The sequence below is a fragment of the Lygodium microphyllum genome, chromosome 5 (assembly GCF_053477565.2).
Source record: "Lygodium microphyllum isolate KBCC chromosome 5, Lygodium_microphyllum_v1.1.10, whole genome shotgun sequence".
Classification (NCBI taxonomy): Eukaryota; Viridiplantae; Streptophyta; class Polypodiopsida; order Schizaeales; family Lygodiaceae; genus Lygodium; species Lygodium microphyllum.
In genome coordinates this window covers 71,775,725-71,797,465 of record NC_141139.1, presented here as the reverse complement: position 1 = coordinate 71,797,465, position 21,741 = coordinate 71,775,725, and the positions used below count along the sequence as shown (strand labels likewise).

At 42.7% G+C, this 21,741-nt stretch overlaps 1 protein-coding gene across 1 annotated transcript in view; it reads right to left on the bottom strand.

The window, feature by feature from the left end:
• Nucleotides 1-21,253, bottom strand: part of LOC148035961 (CAAX amino terminal protease family protein) — a 40,974-nt gene extending 19,721 nt beyond the window's left edge. Inside the window, exons 1-2 of the mRNA XM_087677945.1 lie at nucleotides 20,964-21,253; nucleotides 19,997-20,115 (exon numbers count right to left, since the gene is read on the bottom strand). Of these exons, the coding sequence (XP_087534071.1) occupies nucleotides 19,997-20,115; nucleotides 20,964-21,150 (306 nt within the window). The 5' untranslated portion in view covers nucleotides 21,151-21,253. The remainder of the gene's footprint in view (nucleotides 1-19,996; nucleotides 20,116-20,963) is intronic.
• Between the last annotated feature and the right edge of the window lie 488 nt (nucleotides 21,254-21,741).

Below are 21,741 nucleotides of genomic sequence, written 5' to 3'. Positions count from 1 at the left end.
AAGTGTCCCTACACTTGTCATTTTCAACAAACACTCATTTTTTACCTCTATTTTTCACTTTTGAGCACCCAAGCCCCACACTTATATATCCAAGGTCTCTCTCTTCATTTTAAATAAGCTCTCACACTAAAATTTCAACTACATGCTTTGTACTCTCCTACCAATCACTCATCTAAGAAGCATTTTTCACTTGGCTTGATCTAATCCAAGCACTAAAGAAGATCATCAGCTTGCTGCTCGGAGTATGCAAAAATTAGGATTTCAAAACCCTAATTTTCAGAATTGTAGCAAATCGGCCCTTTGTGCATGGTTCAGCCACTTGGTGCCCATGGTTTATTTCAATAAATTCCTATAAAATTTGTAAAGAGAGAGGGGCCGGTTTCCCTCTCAACAACTCTCTTTCCCCCCTCCCCCCCCTCTCTCTTCCTCTGTCTTCTGATTTTCATGGTGATAGTTGATCGAGTTGGTTAAGTTCAAAGTATTGTCATTCTCAAGTTCTTCCACGCCAAGGTTGTCACATCTGATGGCGTCTGACTAGTACCCTCTGATACTAGTACGGTACTAATCACACTAATAAATATTGGACCTACGTCTAATGAAAAAAATTATACATATAATTTTAATATCTATAGTGAATGTTGGGACTCAAAATAATACACTTTAAACATTTAGAGACTTTATACTAGAATTTTATATATTAAGAGCTTGAGGATAGAGAGGATGGCCAATGGAGGGCTTGAAAGTGGAGGTAGGGTGGAGATATGGCAAAGGACAACTTGAGGAAGTGGGGTTAGAGAGCTTGAGGAGAGAGAAATTGAGAATAGAGAGCTTGAAATTTGAATTTGAAATTAGAGAGGGAAAGAGAGGGAGAGAGTATATTGCTAGAAGGGAGGCAAGAAGGGGGGAGAGAGAGAGAGAGAGAGAGAGAGAGAGGGAGAGATTTGGGGTATGTACAAGTGTGCCGTGGAGAGGAAGCCTAAACAACACCTACAATTTACCCCAAAAGTGACCCCAAATGGTCACATACAAGCACTTAAAACAATCGGATAGTTTCCATCGAACATGATCGGAAGTGTCGTACTGGACAGGACCGATAGGACAAGTTGACCCGTTCGTCGGACGTGGATAACTAGGTTCCCTGCGCTTACACATGGCCAAGATATGGAAGCCTCCTCTATAACCTCAAGGATGCCTCATGCTTAAGCAACATCGAGGAAACATGAGTAAAGCTAATTTGGCTACAAAGAGGTCTGGGGCCTCAAAGCATTGGCTACTCCATCAAACTCCAAAGGGAGCTTATAGAGTAGAGTCCCTTTTGTAACACAAAGTAAGAAAGATTGAATAGTATCCTTCGGATCAAAGTTCATCTGCTCGAGCTAGCCATGGAGGGTCACTCCATGCATGGTCAATGGAGCCTTGTACAACATCTCGAGCTTCACCCACACCTTTGAAGCTATACTACAAGAGGTGACCACTAGTAGAACCTCTTTAGAAATGCATCGAAGAAGAGCCGAATATGCACGAGTATTGTCTATATCCCATTTAAGCATAGCTTTCTCATAGTTGTCACAATCCCAATCATCGAGATGAGGAGTTGGAGTCCTCAGCCGCACAATAGCTTCTGAAACCATGTACCATAATCGCTTCACCACAAACCATGCTTTCATAATAGCACTCCGTATAAGGTAGTCAAGGCCATGAAGTTTATCATCAATACTAGAGCGGTAAGGAGGTGCCATGTGGAGAGGATAAGATGAGAAGATAAAGAGAAGAAGAGAAATAAAGAGAGATTACAGCCAAACACAGCACAAACTGCACAGATAACGAGTTCACATGCAATGTAGAGAAGAACTGATCACAAAATGACTGTTGCAATATGGGAAATCTGATCAAACACAGCTAAGAGATGGAGCGGCAACCATTTGCTTCAGAGCTAGCCTCATATTATAAAGGCGACAAAGCATGAGAATATTATAAGCAAACCCAGTCTCAAAATACTTCAGCAACTCCTTTTTAGCATATTGTCTAGACAAGGCTAGACAGAAGTGATGGTGGGTGACAAAAGAGATAATTTCCTTGCTTATAACAATAGTGCTCTCGATCCATACTAGTGCTTCAATATCTTTCAAAAAACTATTAAGACAATGGGCCATATATGAACTCCATGTAATGTGGGGATATTGTTGCTCCAATAGAGCACTTGCAACCCTACTTGTTGCCTCCCCATCTGAGACAAACTGAAATACATTTTTGGGCCCTACATATTCGACTCTTTGCCCACAACTCGCATAAGACAGGAGCTGTCTTTTGCCAAGCACCGCACTCCGTGGATTTTATGTAAAGAGCCTTCCTACAACATGCAGCAAGAACACCTTCCAAGGAGTGGCTATGCACGTCAGACCAACTATCACCAAAGAGACTTATACCATAGTTATCCCACTGTTGTTTAATTGGTGCGATGGTGGCCTTTATGCTGGCCACTTCCTCGTGCAGAAGTTTCTCACGTAAAGCATCATAGGTAGGAGGTTGATAAGATGGGCCAAATTACACAATTTCGGAAACCGTCTCCTTGAAGAAAGTAGATTGTGCCACATTGAAGGGAATTTCACATGAGTAATTAAAAAAAAGCCTACTACAGTTGCATCTAATTGAGCTTTCCTTTGAGGGTACCATGCAAAGAACAAATTACTTTGTTTTGCTCGAGAGTTGGATGATGTACCTTGTGTGTCACTACTTGTGCCAGTCCTAGGAATTCCACATGAGATCGTGCCACATTGAAGGGAATTCCACGTGAGTAAAAAAAAAAACATACTACAACTGCATCTACTTGAGCTTTCCTTTGAGGGTACCATGCAGTGAACAAATTACTTTGTTTTGCTCAAGAGTTGAATGATGTACCTTGTGTGTCACTACTTGTGCCAGTCGTAGGAAAAGTGGTAGTCTGATTGGCTCCACTCTCACGGGCTCAACTTCCACTAGTAGCAATTGCAGCTAAAGATAAAAGTGTCCTTTGGAGGTCTAGTTTCCAATTACATCTTCACATCCCTCGCCATGCGAGCATGATTCTTTGGAGGTACCTTGTCACAACCTTTGATACCATGGCCAAGAACATAAGGAGATGCGCCATCACTTGATTAGCACCTCCACCTTGCTTGATGCCATAAAAGCGACACTCAAAATGCCTTGTTTCACCTACCTTGTATAATGCACACACATGTTGAGCTAAAAATGTATTAGCTTTACAGCCCCAAAACTTGCTTAATTAATGAAGAAACCTTGTTTATTTAAAAGAAATGCGATCCTAGAGAGTTTCTATGTCCCATAAGCACAAACCCACTAGGGAAGGCCCAAACTTTCCATAAATACGTATGTTGCCCTCCATTCAATCCAACAATCTCGTTTTTGCAGATTTCAGATGTTTCAGCTTGCTGCCCACATCCCCTTCGCGGAGGACATCTCAGCCGAAGCTGTCCATTGCTGTCTACATCAGTTGGCGCCTGATTTCCAGCCCTCTTCGCACAATTTGGAGCTGATCTGAGCCAGGTGACTGCTGTTCCTGCACAGACCTGCTGCCATGTTGCCTGCCACATCATCTGCAGCTTGCGTTTGGCAGTTATCTCTCTCCTCCAACTGTCGCCCAGCTTCTGCAAGCTATCGCCAGGCTGTCCAGCCTGCATTTGGCAGTTTTCTCTCTCCTACAGGCGGTCTTGCCTACGTTTTTAGTCTTTCTCTCTCCTCACTGCTGTCTGCATCAGATCCAACTTCTCACTGCTACGTTTACTAGTGTTCAGCATTCGGAGGCTGCCTTGCTATTTTCTGTGTTCATTGCCTTTGAGTTACCCTAACTGTGTTCTTTTATCACTCTGTGCTTTGTCGTACGATTGTTATTTGTGTTTCTGTGTTAGAGTATTTCTTTACATGGTATCAAAGCCTGGTACTTTCTAGAGACCTAGGCCTTTGATCTGAAAACTCTCCACAAGAAGCAAGAACAACAATAGGTTCAAATGACTTCGAACATATCAACACCAATTCAGTCTCCACAACAACCTATGTCGAGAATCGAGCGAGAGTGGGCAGAACAACTTGCTCCACAAGGTTCCAACATGGTGGAAGACACTTCTGACAACACGGAAGAAAGGTTACACAAGCTTCCACAAAAGAATATCATGTGATCATGGACTTTAGACGAAAGAAGATTGAGGAGCTCGATTGAAGGATTGCCCTTTAGGAGAAGCTACTCAATGAAGGTATGCACGAATTTCTCTCTTCAGATGTTGCGCATAAATCTAATGATATTGCAGGGCCGTCGAGACCTCCCTTAAGGATGGGCCCCCCTGTTGGAGAAAGAGATCTGGAGTATGTTCCATTCCTTCATCCTCTTCCGTCCACTCCGATGCAAGGTACTTTAGATTGGTCTTTTGTTGTTTCATCTTTTACCTTTTCTACTTTGCAATATACTGATAGAAATCATGAGAAAGATAGAGTACAATCTGCTAACTATGAAAAAGGCTCTCTTGAGGACCAATTCTTGTATGCTAATACACGTCGTGGGGATTATAAGAAAAAGTCAAGTACCTCTTCTTCTAACCTTTTTTCTTTTCAGTTTACTTCTCAAAATCAGAATGAATTTGGTGTTTCTATTTCTACATTGCATGGTGCATCATCATTTCATTTTCAATCATTAAATGGTAAAAATGAACAAAATGCATCTGCACCTTTCACACCACAAATTCAAAACCCACCATATTCTTCCGCTGCTTTTCCACTTTCTTTTACACCATTTACATTCCCCTATCAAACACCTCATGTTGCACATCACAGTGCACCGGGGAATTATAGAAACATAGGCACTGCCTTTAAGACCTCATCCTTTCCTTCATCGAGTGGTGTTCCACCTACTTCTCAAACACTTTCGGGATCATTGCAACCTGGGTATCCCCCCAAGTCTCTCCCGAGTGTGGATCAATTGGTACCACAACATGCCTCTATAGCATTACCTAGTGGACCTCCTGGTCATACTGGTGTGCCACATCCGAGCTTTGGACAGGGCTTTCATGTCCCAGTGCCTCCACCTCCATCGGCACCTTATGGAAACATTCATGTTTCAGCGCCTCCGCAACAATCGGCACTCATTGGACACTTCCAATCTATTTCTGCCTATCCACCTTTCCCCCCCTCATTCTTTCTAATAGACACATCCACCACCACCATCTTACCCTCCACCTCCATCTTATCCCACTTTCCCGACACCTCCTGGTTCTAGCTCATCTTCTGCCACAAGCATGCTTTCAATGATAAGACTCGTTTTAATGGGTTAAACTTTACCACTTGATCGAACTTGATGAGACATGTCCTTGACTCCCAAAACCTATGGGATCTTGTGCAAGGGTTGGAACCCCAACCCTATCCACACTTGTTCCATACAAGGTTGTCCACTCATGGAAGACTAGGAATGCCTTCACACTTGTCGAGCTGTCAGCTTCAGCATCTTGACTTAGCGTCAAAACGATGGGCACACTTGACTAACCGATATAAGGGTTGGGATAGGACCCGTCGTATAAATCTTGACCATGAGCTCCAACTCTTTAAAATCACTGACCAGGATGACTTGAAAGTCAAGTTGGCCGAGTATCAGCAACTTCTTGCCGAATTCTCCACTACGAGGACTCCCAAGTCCTCTGACGATCAAGTCACATTGTTTCTAAACAAACTTCCCAAGAAATACTTCAATTTTGTGAAAGATATTGTTTCAAAGTCTACCATGCCTACTTTCTATGAATTTGAGTGTCAGTTCTTGCGTTACGCACAGTTATTCAATCAGTTTCATATGAATTCTTCCTTAGAGGAGGTTCTTGTTGCTCATTCTCAAAAGGGGCAACAAGGGAAGGGCAAACAAAATCAAACCTCCACTCAGTATCAAAAACAAAATCAATTCGGGGAATCACAAGGAAACTCCCAATCACAACTCAGACAAGGGTGGTAGAATGTACCTTTAAAAAATAGGTATTGTCAACATTGTCAAAAGGCTGGTCATTTTGACGACGAGTGTCGAACGAAGGCCAGAAGCACAATACCCAAATCTAAGTCTCACACCCCCGCCCCTCATTCGGGCAACCCCCAGTAGGGGAGGTAGGGTGATAGCAAGGGGCAGCTTAAAGATCAGACTCATACTGCAATCGCTCAGCCATCTCAGTCGACAACGTTCTCAACTCCAATGGGCTTGTCTAACTAGTCTGCAGAGGCCCACATTATCTCCATAGAGACATCAGATGCGAGTCTCGTCCACATCTGTGAGTTGCCTCCTGACGAGATTACCGCAGAGGCCCACTCATCATAGCCGAGCACTTCGGCTCCTGTTTGGATTACAGACAGTGGAGGTATATATTATATGACTCCTATAGAGAACACTTTCTGTACCCGAGCCCCTCCAGCCAAGCGGGTCCGCGTAGGAAACAACTCCTCGGTCAAGATTCAAGCTCAAGGTAGCGTCAGTTTTGCCACTTACAAGGGTTTGGATCTGGCCTCGTTGAACAATGTATACCATGTTCCCCAGCTTAGGACGAACTTGTTATCTGTTCAGCAGCTTTGCCAGTTAGGGTGAGCAGTTTTCTTTACAACGACCACAGTCGAGATCCTTGACTCTCAGACTAGTTTAGTTATTGCTCGCGGTGAGGCATAGCCTAATGGCCTTTACCACATGACACACTTTCTGACCGAGCCGACAATCGAGGGCTCCATGTTCCATAGCTTCCAAGCATTAGCCACATCTCAGGACCCTACAAACAATAGGTGTCTTTGGCACTTTCGCTTAGGCATATTGGTTATGACTCTCTTTATGAGTTATCCCACTGTGAGCTGGTTGAGGGCCTTCCCCGCCTAAAACTAGCTCACAATGTCTGTAAAGCTTCTCAGCTCGGAAACCAGGACCGTACCCCATTCCCTCAGTAGTCCACACGTTTTCGAGTTTCTACCGAAGCATGGCATCTCACGCCAGCTCACCTCTACTAACTCCCCCTCTCAGAATGGAGTCAGAGAGCGTAGGAATTGGACAATCATGGAAATGGCACGCTCTATGTTGTTCGCAACAAAGCTTCTTGAGCGCCTTTGGGTAGAGACTATTAACACTTCGGTATACATCCTCAACCGGTGCCCGACTGCGGCTCTTCTTCAAAAGACCCCGTATGAGGCACTTTTTGGCTCTCGGCCTGTCATTTCCCACTTCGAAGTCTTCGGGTATCATGCCTACACACACATGCCTAATGATAAGATAGGAAAGCTCACTCCTCGAGCTGATCTCCTTATTTTTGTTGGATATTCCTCTAAAGCGAAAGCCTATCGTTTAATCGATCCTCGAACAAACAAGGTGATTGTTAGGAGGGACGTCATTTTATACGAGAAGGATATCGTGCGATCCTCTGCACAAGATTCTGATCCTATTCCTTCTTCCACATCATCGGAGATCATGCCTACTGAGCCTGGTCTACTTCCCACTCCTGACATTCTTGTAGATTCTTCATCTCCTAGGTCCCCTCCGCGAGACCCGTTACCTCGCTACTAGTACCAACAAAAAAGTGTGGGATTTGGGGATCCTACCACCGGATTCCACTCTGGAGGAACCCAGAAGATCTACCCGGTTTGCTCCTCAGGCTTCATTTACGTCGCTATTTACAGCCGATTACATAGTCCAAGCCGGATACATGGCAAAAGGCTCTTCAACACCCTCAATGGTGGAGGCCATGGAGAAGAAGCTAGAGAGTATTAACCGGAATGAGACTTGGACATTGGTGGATCGTCCAACCCACAAGAAAGTCATCGGGACAAAGTGGATTTTCAAGACCAAGCTAAAAGCTAATGGGACTTTAGATAAGTACAAAGCTCACCTTGTCGTGCAAGGGTTTCGACAAAAGCATGGTATTGCTTATGAAGAGACCTTTCCTCCTACTGCGCGGTTGATATCTTTCCGATTACTTCTCGTGCTAGTCGCTCATCCGGCTGGCCAATATATCAAATGGATATCAATAGTGCCTTCCTGAATGGTTATTTAGAGGAGAAAGTCTATGTGGAGCAGCCACTGGGCTTTCCTTCAAGAAACCCGCGCGATAAGGTATTCCGCTTGTAGAAAGCTCTTTATGGGTTGAAGCAAGCATCGCGATCTTGGTTCTATTAGATGGATGAGTTCTTACAGACTCTTTCTACCCCTTATGATCCGAACTTATATATTCGATCTACTGCAGAGGGGGTTAGCTATATCCTACTATATATTAACAACTTACTCATCACAGGCTCAGATTCTGCTGTCCTAGCAGACATCAAGGCAAAGCTTAGTGCTACTTTTGAGATGACAGACCTTGGTTTGTTGTTTTATTTTTTGGGGATGGAGATAGTTCATTCTGGGAGATGCATTTTTGTGTCACAGAAAAAGTACGCACTTTAGCTAGTAGAACAGCACACTTTGGATCAGACATAGCCAGTGGTCACGCCTCTTGATCCTACTATCCACTTATCAAAGGATACCCTAGGACAGCCCTTCGATGCACATACCTATCATTCTATTGTAGGACAACTTCTTTGGTCAATTCACACTAGGGCAAATTTAGCTTACTCAGTCGTCAACATACTCAATCAGTATTTCATAGCACCTAGGATGCCACATTGGATTGCATATCTTCGTGTGTTACGTTATTTACGGTGTACTTATTCTTATGGCCTGACATATGGTTCTGGTTTATATTTGCCAGGGTACACTAATTCTTATTAGGCAAGAGATCCCGACACCCGGCATTCCCATGGCCGCTACCTCTTTACCTTGGGCATGGCTCCCATTTCTTGGTCAAGCCATAAGCAAGAGACAGTGGCAGTTTCCATGGTCGAGGCTAAGTACCGGGCTCTCTTCAATGGCACCACCGAGGCCATCTACTTGAGGAGTTTAAGAGGGAGCGGCTTCTACTCTTGATAGTGACAGTGATGATGCTTACATTTTTTTAGCAGTCTCCAAGGCAGTTTTTCCTTAGCTTGCTTACTTGCTTTGCTTGTCTTGCTTGCTTCACATATTTGCTATACCCACAGCCATTTTCCTTATTTACCAACACCTAGTAATGATAGGGATAGTACGCTTGTTTTGTGAAAGTCTTGGGTATGACCATCCTTATCATTCTTCCGTTTGGGGCACGGATACTCAATAGGACGAAAACTGATTTGAACCCCCACTAAATGCTACATCTATCAAATTTATATATATTTTTTTTAAAAAGAGCAGTCCATAGCTGATTCCATCCGCCTTTGTAGTGCTTGATAGGCCATGCAACCGATGTGCACCACTAAATGCTACATCTATCAAATTTATAATTATTTTTTTTAAAAGAGCAATCCATAGTTGATTCCATCCGCCTTTGTAGGGCTTGATAGGCCAGGCAACCGACGTGCACCCTTTGTCCAATGCCCTGTCCTCTCTGGGGTGATCACTTGGGCTCCCTTGATAAAATAACCATCGCCTCTGTAGTCTTAGTAGGCCACTGGGCAGCCGATGTGCACCCTTTGTCCGATGCTCTGGCTGCTTTGGGGTGGGATGCCTTGGGGTAAAAGATCTTTCTCTTGGCACCGTTGTTGGGCCTGAGAGAGGGTGTTGAGCTAAAAATGCATTAGCTTTACTTGAAGGAACCTTGTTTATTTAAAAGAAACGCGATCCTAGAGAGTTTTTATGTCCCATAAGCACAAACCCAACTGGGAGAGCCCAAACTTTCTATAAATACGTATATTGCCCTCCATTCAATCCAACAATCTCGTTTTTGCATATTTCAAGTGTTTCAGCTTGCTGCCCACACCCCGTTCGCGGAAGACATCTCAGCCGAAGCTGTCCATTGCTGTCTACATCAATTGGCGCCTGATTTCCAGCCCTCTTTACGCAATTTGGAGCTGATCCCAGCCAGGCGACTGTTGTTCTTGCACAGACCTACTGCCATATTGCCTACCACATCATCTGCAGCCTACGTTTGGCAGTTTTCTCTCTCCTCCAATTGTCGCCCAGCTTTTGCAAGCTGTCGCCACGCTGTCCAACCTGCATTTGGCAGTTTTCTCTCTTGCAGGCTATCCTGCCTGCGTTTTTAGTTTTTCTCTCTCCTGTAGGCTGTCCTACCTGCGTTGTCTTTCTCTCTCCTCACTACTGTCTGCATCGGTTCCAATTTCTCACTGCTGCGTTTGTTGGTGTTCGACATCAGGAGGCTGCCTTGCTACGATTCAGGATCCGTTCAGAGTACAACACACTCTCTAGCTCATTACCCCTGCCCTGATCCTTGAGATACAGGAGTTCGAGGTTCAATATTCATTCACTACATAGTGTGTTTGCTGCATGAGCATCGTATATTCGGCAATTATATCACTTCAATTATTTTCTATGTTCATTGTCTCTGAGTTACCCTAACCCTAACTGTGTTCTTTTATCAGTCTGTGCTTTGTTGTACGATTGTTATTTGTGTTTCTGTGTTAAAGTATTTCTTTACCACACACACACAGTCTTTAATCATTGGTGTGTGAGAGGGGAGCTATGTTCTGCTATGATTTTAAATTTGGCATTATTCATAAAACAAATTACATGACAAAGAGCGAGTCACAAATAGACAGTAGTCATTTGTTTCAACTATATAGGAATGATTTTTTGCTAAGATGGTTGGTACCACTTGAGAGAAAGAGAGAGTCCATTCGAATCTCTGCAACAATCCGCTCAGAACTAAGATGAAACAAAAGAGAGGTATTAGTGGTGCGAATCATGATGTCGTGGCGGTGATTGTGGATTTGGATTTTGTTGAAACATGCTTGCCTAGTCCAGAATCAAGATTCGTTTGTCTTTAAGGGAATGTGCCTTTTAATAGCCACGCTTTATTTTTATGTTTAAAAAGAAATGTTTTATACAAAACAAATCTGAATGTTTTAACAATTTATGCTAATGAAACATTATTTGCAAAATGTTTTAGGTAAAACGTTTCTTAGCATAAAATGTTTTACATAATACAAATCTCAAACATTTTAAACCAGGAAACATTTCGCAACAGACCATTCTACCTTGAAACGCCAGCCAAAACGTTTTGTTAGGGGCTTGAAATACCACATGGCACTTGACCAAAACACCAAAAATGTTTCGCCTGCCAAAACGTGTTTAGCCCATCTCTCATTTCCACGTTTCTGACTTGTTTTGGAGCCATTTCGGGCCATTTTGCATAACTATAGTGCTTGCTATAAACGGCAGGAAAAACTTATTATAGCAAGCTATTGCTGCACCATATGCTTCCAAACAGCAAGATATTGATAATGGTGTGCCACACGCAATGGAAGAATCAATATAGCATGAAATGACTGTTATAAATGCAATCAAAACAGTTCCTGGATGGCTGTTACAAACTCTCTAGGAGAGGAAAGTGGATGCTTCTTTACATCGCACTAGAAGGGTTGCTATACATATAGCACATGATGCAAGGGGGCACATTTGGCTAATATTACGGAAGTAGATGATTGTGATGAGCATGTATTCATGAGCTCACTGCTGGATGATGGTGAGTCTACTTCCTTGGACGAAGCTCAGCAAGATGTATATTGGATGCAGGCCATGCAAGATGAGTTAGACTCCATTGCCACTAACTCTACATGGGATCTTGTGGATTTACCACCTGGCAAGAAGGCCATTGGCACAAAATGGGATTTAAAACTCAAACGTAAGGCTAATGGTATAATTGACAGGTACAAAGCATGGTTGGTAGGAAAAGGCTATGCACACAAAAAAAGCATAGATTATGAGGAAACTTTTGCTCCTACATATCGTATGAGTATGGTGAGATGTGTGATTGCTATGGCTACAAATTATGGCTGGAAAGTCCATCAATTGGATATTAAGACATTACTCTTGAATGGGGATTTGCATGAGAGGGGAGCAAAGGTCGAAGGTGGCAAGTAGCGGTGGTGTGTTTGGTGATGCCACAATAGAAGCACCCAGTGGTATGTCCATCTGCCTGTGGAGAAGTCATATCATTGGAGTGTCAACCTAAAAAAGGGAGGGAGGGTGGGAGAAGAGGAGAAGGATATCTCCCAATGATGTAGTAAAAGATGGGGGGGTAGTCAGAAGAAGATGCCAAACCCGCAACCTATCTTTGGCTTCTCTGATGCAAAGAATCTTTGAAGCTCTCTGAGCACCTCCAGCTCTGATACCATGTCGTGATACCAAAGAGAGAGTAGGGTTTGCGAGGTGAAACACAAAGTGTGTACGGCAACCATTGAGAAAGAAAAGAAACTCGGAAGAACATGATGATGATGCACAAAATCATTGCTATAATGAGAAAAGTTGATACAGAGTGGAGCCAAAGCTCAAAAGATAACGGCACTGTCCTGTCTAAATCAGGTGCCATCACCTATAGGGAGTCTGCACAGTGAAGGGAGTGAAACGCAATCCTCCAGCAGTAGGGATATCAAAGATGTATGCTGAAGGTGAAGGACAACTATCGAGGAGTAGAGCGCAATCCTCTGATGCGGTCTGAGTGAAGGAGAGCAATCACTAGCTACAATTGGTCTCCGAAGGATGTCAGACAGTAGGACAACCACCAAAAAGCTGAAACACCAGGTATAGAAGCCCAATAGCTACAAAACGCAGCCTCCTACAAGGTATGGACTATCTGTCGAAGCCGATCCGATGCCAAGGGAAGATCCAGCGCCAAACGCAAGATGCACAATATTAGATGGCTCAAAGTAAGTATTACATTTTGTATCAGATCTGTCTTTTTTTTATGAACAACTCTGCTACAGGAAAACAAGCTCGAGAGCCCCTCTCTCTCCTCCCGACCACGCTTAGGAAGTTCTCCCAGTGCCACCCCATCGTGACCCATCTACCAGCTATCATTACCTGGTGAGTTCTACTATTTTAGTATTACTCACTTACTTCCTAAGCTACCCTTAACCCTGTACACGCGCCCAAAGCCCCCGGACGGTCATCCCTTGCACTTGTCTCCCCATATGTTACATTTATTAATGTAACATTTCCTCCCTCTTAAGAATGGGTTTTGTCCTCGTAAACGATGCTTGGGAGGTCCAACTGTAAATTGGGAAACCTTTTCCCTAAGGTACTTACTCGCTCCCATGTTGAGCTTTCCTCTGAAAAATCTTTCCATTTTACTAGATATTCTTGATAAATAGTATTCCTCGTTCGTCTGTTACGAACACTTAAAATTCTTTCTAGTTCGTGTGAAATAGATTGGTCTCCTATTAGCTCCTCAATGTTATCATTTAAGATCAGATTATCCATATCACCCAGCTTCTTTCTTAGCTTGCTTACATGGAAAACTGGATGTGTTTTACTACCAGCAAGTAGTTGGAGTTTGTAAGCATGTTCTCCCACCCTTTTAAGTATTGTGAAAGGACCACAATACCTGAGTGACAGCTTTGGACATCGTCCTATTTTCATGGTTTTAGTTTGTTCAGGCACCTTAAGATAAACCAATTCCCCTTCTTCAAAGGAGATGCCTCTTCAGTGAGGATCTCCATAAGCTCTAGCTCGATTTTGAGCTTTTTTAATATTTTCTTGAGCAAATTTTTCATATCCTCCAAAAAATCCTTTGCTGCCTGAACCTTTTCCTTATGCAGTCCTACTGCATGAGGAGCTCTGGGCTGAAACCCATACATTAGCATAAATGGACTATATCCAGTGGAAGAGTGCTTGGCACTATTATATGCAAACTCTGCAATCGGTAAATACTCTTCTCAATTAGTTTGCCTTTTACTTACATATGCTCTCAACATATCTTCAAGGATTTGGTTAACCCTTTCAGTTTGCCCAATTGTTTGTGGGTGCTCCGCCGTGCTCATTCTAAGTTTAGTATCCAATTTCTTAAATACAGCACGCCAAAATTGAGTATCAAATTTTCTATCACGATCAGAAACTATATTTGCCGGAAGGCCATACAATCGGTATATGTTCTCTATGAACAATCTAGCCAATTCTGGTGTTTTAACATCAGTTGAAGTTGGAATAAACCTAGCCATTTTGGTTAACCTATCCACTATCACCCACACAGAGTCGTGCCCCCTCTGTGTCCTGGGTAATGCGACAATAAAGTCCATGGAGATACTCTCCCATTTTCCCGAAGGAATCTCTAATGGGTGGAGAAGTCCTCTCATTTTCAATCTTTCAGCTTTATTAATATGGCATTTATTACATTTGACCACATAGTCAAGGACGTCCTTATTCATTCCAGGCCAATAGAACTGCCTTTTAATAAAACTATAAGTCTTATTAACTCCTGGATGTCCCGCACTAGGGATATCATGACACTCAAAGAGTATCTGGCGCCTTATTTCTTCATCTTTCGGGACACATACCCTACCCTTGTAGAGTAAATAACCATTATCAATGGTAAAATTCTTCCACTTGAATCCCATTTGAGCAACCCCTGATGCTCCATTTCCTTGTTGAACATCCTCAGATGTTCCTTCCTCAGTGGAGGCTCTTCCATTTGGATCCCCATTTTCTATGGCTTCCCATATGTTGGAATATGTCGGATCAACCTGGCATTTCCCTTTTAAGGATTCAAGTAAATCGGAAGTGAACTAAGTAAAACTCAATTCATTTATGATGGGCATTCTGCTAAGTGCATCAGCCACTATATTATACTTTCCTTTTCTATACCTTATCTCATAGTCGAACTCTTGGAGGAGTTCGGCCCATCTGGCTTTACGCCCTTGTAGATCCAGTTGGTCATTAAGCCACTTAATGCTTTCATGATCCGACAAGATCAAAAGTTTGGCACCGTACAAATAGTGCCTTCATTTCTTCATTGCATGTACTATTGCATACAGGTCCCTCTCATAACAAAATAATTCCGTTTTGCGCGGTCTAATTTCTTGCTTTCGAAAGCAACTGGTCGACCTTCTTGTAATAAGACCGTGCCTACTACCCTATTACTGGCATCAGCTTCAACCACAAATGGTTTATTGGGATTCACAATTAATAGTACTGGAGCTGTAGCAATAGCTACCTTAAGTTTTTGAAAACTTTTATTTTGGTCTGTTCCCCAATTAAAGCTCTTTACTTTCCCTTTAAGTTGGTCCGTCATTTGAACAGCTATCTTGGCATAATCTCGAATGAATCTACGATAAAATCCAAATAAACCTAGGAAGATCTGCAACTCTTCCAGGTTCCTTGGAGATGGCCATTCAATGATTGCCCTTACTTTTCTAAATCCATCTTGATTCCCTCTTTCGAGATAATATGCCCCAAATATTTGACCTCTTGTGCAAAGAATTCACATTTAGTTTTCTTCGCATAAAGGGAATGGGTTCTTAACAATTGGAATACTAACTGTAAATGTTCCAAATGTTCTTCTCTTGATTTACTAAAGATCAAGATATCATCCAAGAAGACTACTACAAAGTGTCCTAGATAGGGCCGTAATACACTATTCATCAGCTTCATAAAAGTAGTTGGTGCATTAGTGAGACCAAAAGGCATCACCAAAAAATCATAGTGCCCGTATCTAGTATGAAATGCCGTCTTAGGAACATCCTGGGCCTTAATTCTTACTTGGTGATAGCGTGATCTTAAATCAATCTTTGTGAAACACAAAGTTGCATAGAACCATCGTTTTTCTTCACCAATAGAATTGGCGAAGCCCAAGGTGAATTGCTGGGTTGTATAAACCCTTTATCAAGGTAATCCTTAATTTGTCTTTCGACTTCTTGGTGCTGTGTTTCACTTAGTTTATAAGGTGGTTTAGAAAGAGGGTGTGTATCCCTATCTATGTCAATTGGGTGATTTACATCACCCCTATCTGGTGGAAGGCCACTTGGTAAATCAGAAGGAAACATCTTTGAATTCATCTAACAAACCACTTAATTCATTATTCACATTCAACTCACAAACATAAGAAAATTGTTGCTTAACATTACAAAAAGTAAAAGTGTTTTATACAGGAAGGGACCATAACATATATACCTCACAAGCTTCCTTCTTTATCAGCTTCTGAACTTCAAGGGAACACATCAAAGGGTTATCAGATACTTCATGTTCACCTTGAATCACAAAATTCTTAACCATCCCTTTCAAATTCCAGTGTATTATGATGATAACTACGCTTTAAGGATGGTTCCAATCCCCATAGCCACTCCCTCCCTAAAGCAATATCGGCTCTTTCCATATTCATAATTTGAAAATCAAGCTTATCTTTATATTCTTGGATCTGGATTTTCAAATTGGATACCATTGTATCCCATATTTTATATCTTGACCTTGCATCATACGAACAACATATTGATGCTTACTCTTTTGTTGGGAAAGTTTCAACTTTTTGACAAGTGCATAATTTATGAAATTGTGGATGGCAGAGCCATCAATCATGACTCTAACCCTCTTTCCTGCTATCAATCCATGCACTCTAACTAAATCATGTGGCCCAAAGGTAGGCTGCCACATAGAAGTTGACATACAACACCTGTGTTGTACATCCTTGTGCAAGATCTCTAAAGATTTATACTTTTTATGCCCCTTTAATTCCAAGGTCTGCACTACATGGATTTGTTTCTCTTTTCCCTTGTCCTTGTCCTTATCCTTTCCTTTATCTTGCCCCTTTTTCCTTTGAGGGCAATTCCAAGCAGCATGATTAGGAGATAGGCAGTTGAAACACAGCCTTTCTTTTTTAGCCTTATCAAAGTCATCTTGACTTAACTTTGGCCTTACATATTGTTTCTTTTCAAAGGGTTGTTTCTTACCCTTAAGGAATGGCATTTTCCTTTTAGATTTGCCTACAAATTTTGAGGCTTCAAATTCCCTAGTCTTAGGCTCCGTATCAATGAGACTAGTGAGTGCACCTGGACGCGTATTATCTTCATTGATTAATGCAAATTTAATTGCCTCTTCAAGCGTCTTAGGAGAACTCCTTTTCACTTCCTTTTTACAAGCCTTATCTAGTCCCCTTATGAATCCTCGTCTTTTGAAATTCATCTATTCCTTCCAATTTAAGGATTATCTCACGATACTCCTCGAGATATGTCAGCAAAGGTCTTACCTTTTATCTGACAAAATCCCAATCTTCCCAATTTCTTTCCATTTCATTTTCAGGAAGGAATTCTTTCAAAAAGACTGATTCAAATTGAGCCCAAGATTCAGGTATTTTATTTGCCTCCTTTAAAGTTCTCCACCATTTATATGCTTTCGGCCCAAAGGTTAGACTAGCCTCCAGCGCTTGGAGATGTGGTGGAGTATTCTTTAATTTGTACAAATCTTCCCATTTTTGGAGGAAATTAAAGATAGCATCTTTATTTCTGTCTTTTTCCTCCCCATGAAACTAAGGGGGTTTCATATCTTTTAACATTGGGTTATCCCTCAGCTTTTTGATGGGGTTCCCTAGAGTCTCACATAGACACATCTAGATCTTTCAATGAAGATGGAATATCTGAGGTCTCTACCTTACCTTTATCCCTTTCTAATAATAAGGCTAATTGGGATTTTATTTCAGTGAGTGCTTGAGTTAGCAACTCCATTTGAACCCCCTGTGCTTGCACACGAGCAGTTAGATCATCAAATTGTTCTCGTGTAGCAAAAAATTCTTCCCATTGTTCTTCTTGTATTTCCATTTCATAGGGATCTACCATAGGGTGGTCCCCGGAACTAGAGCCTTCGGTTACTCCCTCTTTCTCTTTCCCCTCCATTAATACACTGGAATTTAAAAAGCAAATATAAGAAATTTGCGTACAAAGAAGAGGTACTTCCCTGCTTACAGAGGGGCACAAAGAATGGTGAAGCTTTCCTCAAATCTGCGCTAATTGTGTGTAGATTACGCAAGAATAAAGCCTATCAGGCAGGAACGTTGGGTAAGGATGTGATTAAACACCCCTCTCACCAGGTCACGTGGGAACAACCTGTGACCAAAGTTGTAACTAGAAGCCGGATTTCGCCCGACTTGCACCGCCCACCGAACTTCACCCTGACTTGCACCGTCCCACCGTACTCGCCAACACGGAAGTGATCATGTGGGCTCCGCCCATGCAGGTTTGAATCCTACCGTCCACGCCAACACGGAAGTGATCGACATGTCAAAAGACGGGGACTTGAACCATCCCATCGAGGTCGCCAACACGGAAGCGTTTAAAGACGGGACCCTAACACACTTCGGCAGGAATTTCGAAGTAGCTGAAGACGACAGGAAGCGTGATCGAAGCGACTGAAGACGAGGACGAAACCCTTTCGACAGGACGTGGCCCGATGGCTCTCATACCAGTATAAAATGGCTCAAAGTAAGTATTACGTTTTGTATCAGATCTGTCTTTTTTTTTATGAACAACTCTGTTACGGGAAAGCAAGCTCGAGAGCCCTTCTCTCTCCTCCCGACCACGCATAGGAAGTTCTCCCAGTGCCACCCCGTCGTGACCCATCTACCAGTTGTCATTACCTGGTGAGTTCTACTATTTTAGTATTACTCACCTACTTCCTAAGCTCCCCTTAAACCCGTACAGGTGTCCAAAGCCCCCGGATGGTCATCCCTCGCACTTGTCTCCCCATATGTTACATTTAGTAATGTAACACACAGTCAGAAGAGATGACGCCATGTGTGGAAGGCTGATGCCTAATGATGATGGAGCTGACACCAGCTGGGAGAAGTAACGCCACGTATGAGGAAGGCTCCAGAAGGTGAAAATGCAGCAAAGTGTAGCCTCTATCCACCAAACGCAGATGCCAGAAGGGAGGAACACTAACGCCAAGGCTGATGTGCTGACGCCAAGTGAGAACAGACCCAAAACACAAGGTAGGAGGGCCTAGATGATGACGCCAGGTGTGAGGATGATGACACCAACAGTGTGGGAGTTGTCACCAGGTGTGAAAGGCTGACGCTTGCAGATGAAGAAGGAGGGAGCCACCAACGACGAACCTCGATGTCCTCCAGAAGGGGTGTGGGGGCAGTGGAGATACTGGAGATGGAGTGGAGGGGTGTCTAATGACAGAAGGAGAGAGGTGAAGAATGAACTGTGTGTGTGTAGAATGTGTGAAAAGGTGGCCTATAAATAAGTATGCACAGTCTAGGGTGGCGCCCCACTGATGTGGGCGCCCACTAATAAAGTGCCCAAAAATAAGGGCGCCAGCCCTTTTTGGGGCTGTCAGTGAGAAACCCTAACTGAAGGTGATGAACTAAAGAAATGGTTTCTCAACACATGGTACTCAAAAACTAATGCTTATTTGGCCAGCAAAGGGTTCAAAAATAGTTAAATTGCTTCCACTCTATCCATTAAGAATGAAGGGGGGGACTTGTTGATCATCATTTTTTATGTAGATGACATGCTGCTCACTAGGCCTACAAAGGGAAATTTTGTAGATTTTAAGGCTGAATTAAAGCATGCATTTGCGATGTTAGATATGGGCTATCTACACTATTGTTTGGGGACTCAGTTCACCCAAAATCAGCATGGTATCATCATGTCACAATCACAGTATGTGAACAAGCTCTTACATAGGTTTAATATGCAAGATTGCAAGTCTATGTGCACTCCTATGGAGCCGGGCTTAAAGCTGTCTATGCATGATGTTGCAATTTACAGTTTGGCTACCTTATTTACCTTTGCAACACACGACTTGACATTCAATATGCAGTATCTCATGTGAGCATATAAATGTACAGCCCATGAACCATACATTGTCAAGTTGTTAAGTGAATCTTCGGATATTTGCTAGATACTCAATCACATGCATTATTATTTCCCGCCGGGGGCGCAGCAGAGACTTGCACGTATAGGCTTACAAGGATTCAAATTGGGTTGATCACATTTCAACCAGGTTTCAAGCAAACCTATGATGAAGGAAAGACCAGTTACCAGTTGTAGATAACCCACTCCACAAAATCAATGTTTTCTACAGATCTCAGCAACAAACAAAAAACTGCGGTTCTTTCATGCTATTATTTACATTAAGCAGTCAGCATTCCCACTCTTCTATATTGAATAATTGGAAACCTGAACTCGCAAATGCCCTCAAACAAACCTCATGGCCTTGATCCAAAAGCGCCACGGCAGAAGACATACCAGCAAGACTCAGTCTTCTGGCTACCTTCTCAATACACACATGCATTCCAATGTATGGTGGAAATAGACTTTTTGGACCTGCCAAATGAAGAGATAACACTGTTAGAATAGCAACACTCACGCTAGCTGAACAGCACAAAGAGATAACAGAGTTAGAACAACAACATCGCCAAGTCCCCACACAGTATACATCCATATAAAAGAAAATTGTGCATGCTTTTATTGTAGATGACCACTGGAGTTCAACTTCTAAAAGGTGGAAGGGACGACCACTGGCAGGAAATTCTTGGCATTTCAAATGCTTGGTATTAATTTCAGGAAAAACAAGATCCCGATCATGTTCCCAAAGGCAGGGAAACAAAAGGCCTAGGCAATCCAGTTTTGCTAAACAAAACACCCTGAGAGATGATGGTCGTAAACTGAGAGAAAGGATGCTCGTGAGACTCCCAAAAACAAGAGTTGTTACAGCAGGATATGTTCTCATGTGTCAGAGGTGATGGTCATGGAGGCTTTGTAAACAATATATTCAAATTGAATTTCGCCTTTCACCTTCACGAAATCTGTAAGTCATAAAAGGCGACACCTATACGACAGTAATTCTTCCTCCCCTGGAGGCCAAAATTACATAAAATTCAAGGTGAAACGTGCCTTTGGACTATGCCTGCCTTCCCACCTTCGGGACCAATCTCGCGTATATAAGGTTATACCCATACATAGACAATTATTCCTCTACTGTCTACATGTTTTTCAATTAAACCTAATATCTCCTGAGGGTACAGAAAAGACTCAGACTTCCCTCTTCAGAATCTGATTGAAATGGTATATCCTTCAAAAGACTGAGAAGCACAGACTACCTCGGAAATCTCATTTTTGTCAAACAAACGCAGATGAGAAGGAGAAGCAATTTGAGAGGATTCAAATCTTACATTTCCTGCTTGTGTAACGCAAGCCGCAGCACCATTGAACGGCCCGCCTGGCAGCCCTATGCTGCAGTTGCTGCTGCCGATGATGATGATGATGATGAACGCATGAAAATCGATCTCCTCCGACACTGCTGGGACACAACGTAGAAGATGACGACGACAGCAAGAGGTGGGACGAGCTAGAAGCCATGATCGATTGTACGAAAGGAGCTTCTCCCCCTCAACGAGGGAGGCTGGGAGCCGTCGTAAGAGAAGATTCGCACATGAGAGCCTAGAGACTAGAGGTATTGGAGTGGACTATGATTATTGTAACTAGCGGCCAAACGATGGGAAATATATGTAATTTGTTTCAAAAATAGAGTAGATTGTTATCATTATTATTAGCAAAAAATAGGAAATTTGAATTCCACTCATGTCCTTTCATGTGGCTTCTAGAGCTTGACAAGCTTATCTTTTAAGTAGGGAAAGCTTTGAGCACGAATCAACTACACAAGCTGAACGAGTGGGGGAGGACGAAGCATAGGAAGACTCTACATGGCCCAAGGTGCAAAAGGTTGGTGCAGATGGTGAGATCAAGGTTGAGGCTTATGCCACGCATGTGAAAAATGCATGCATAAGGTAAGCGAGGCTAAGAAACATAGCCTGTTGGCTTCCTCTACGCGAGTGCATTCGATGGAAATGGAGCGTCCTATGGAAGCAATATGTCAAAGATACTAAGATTTTTCTTCTAGTGTGCTTTACCTCTATTTTATGGAGAGTACCTACAAATGATGAGTTCTCC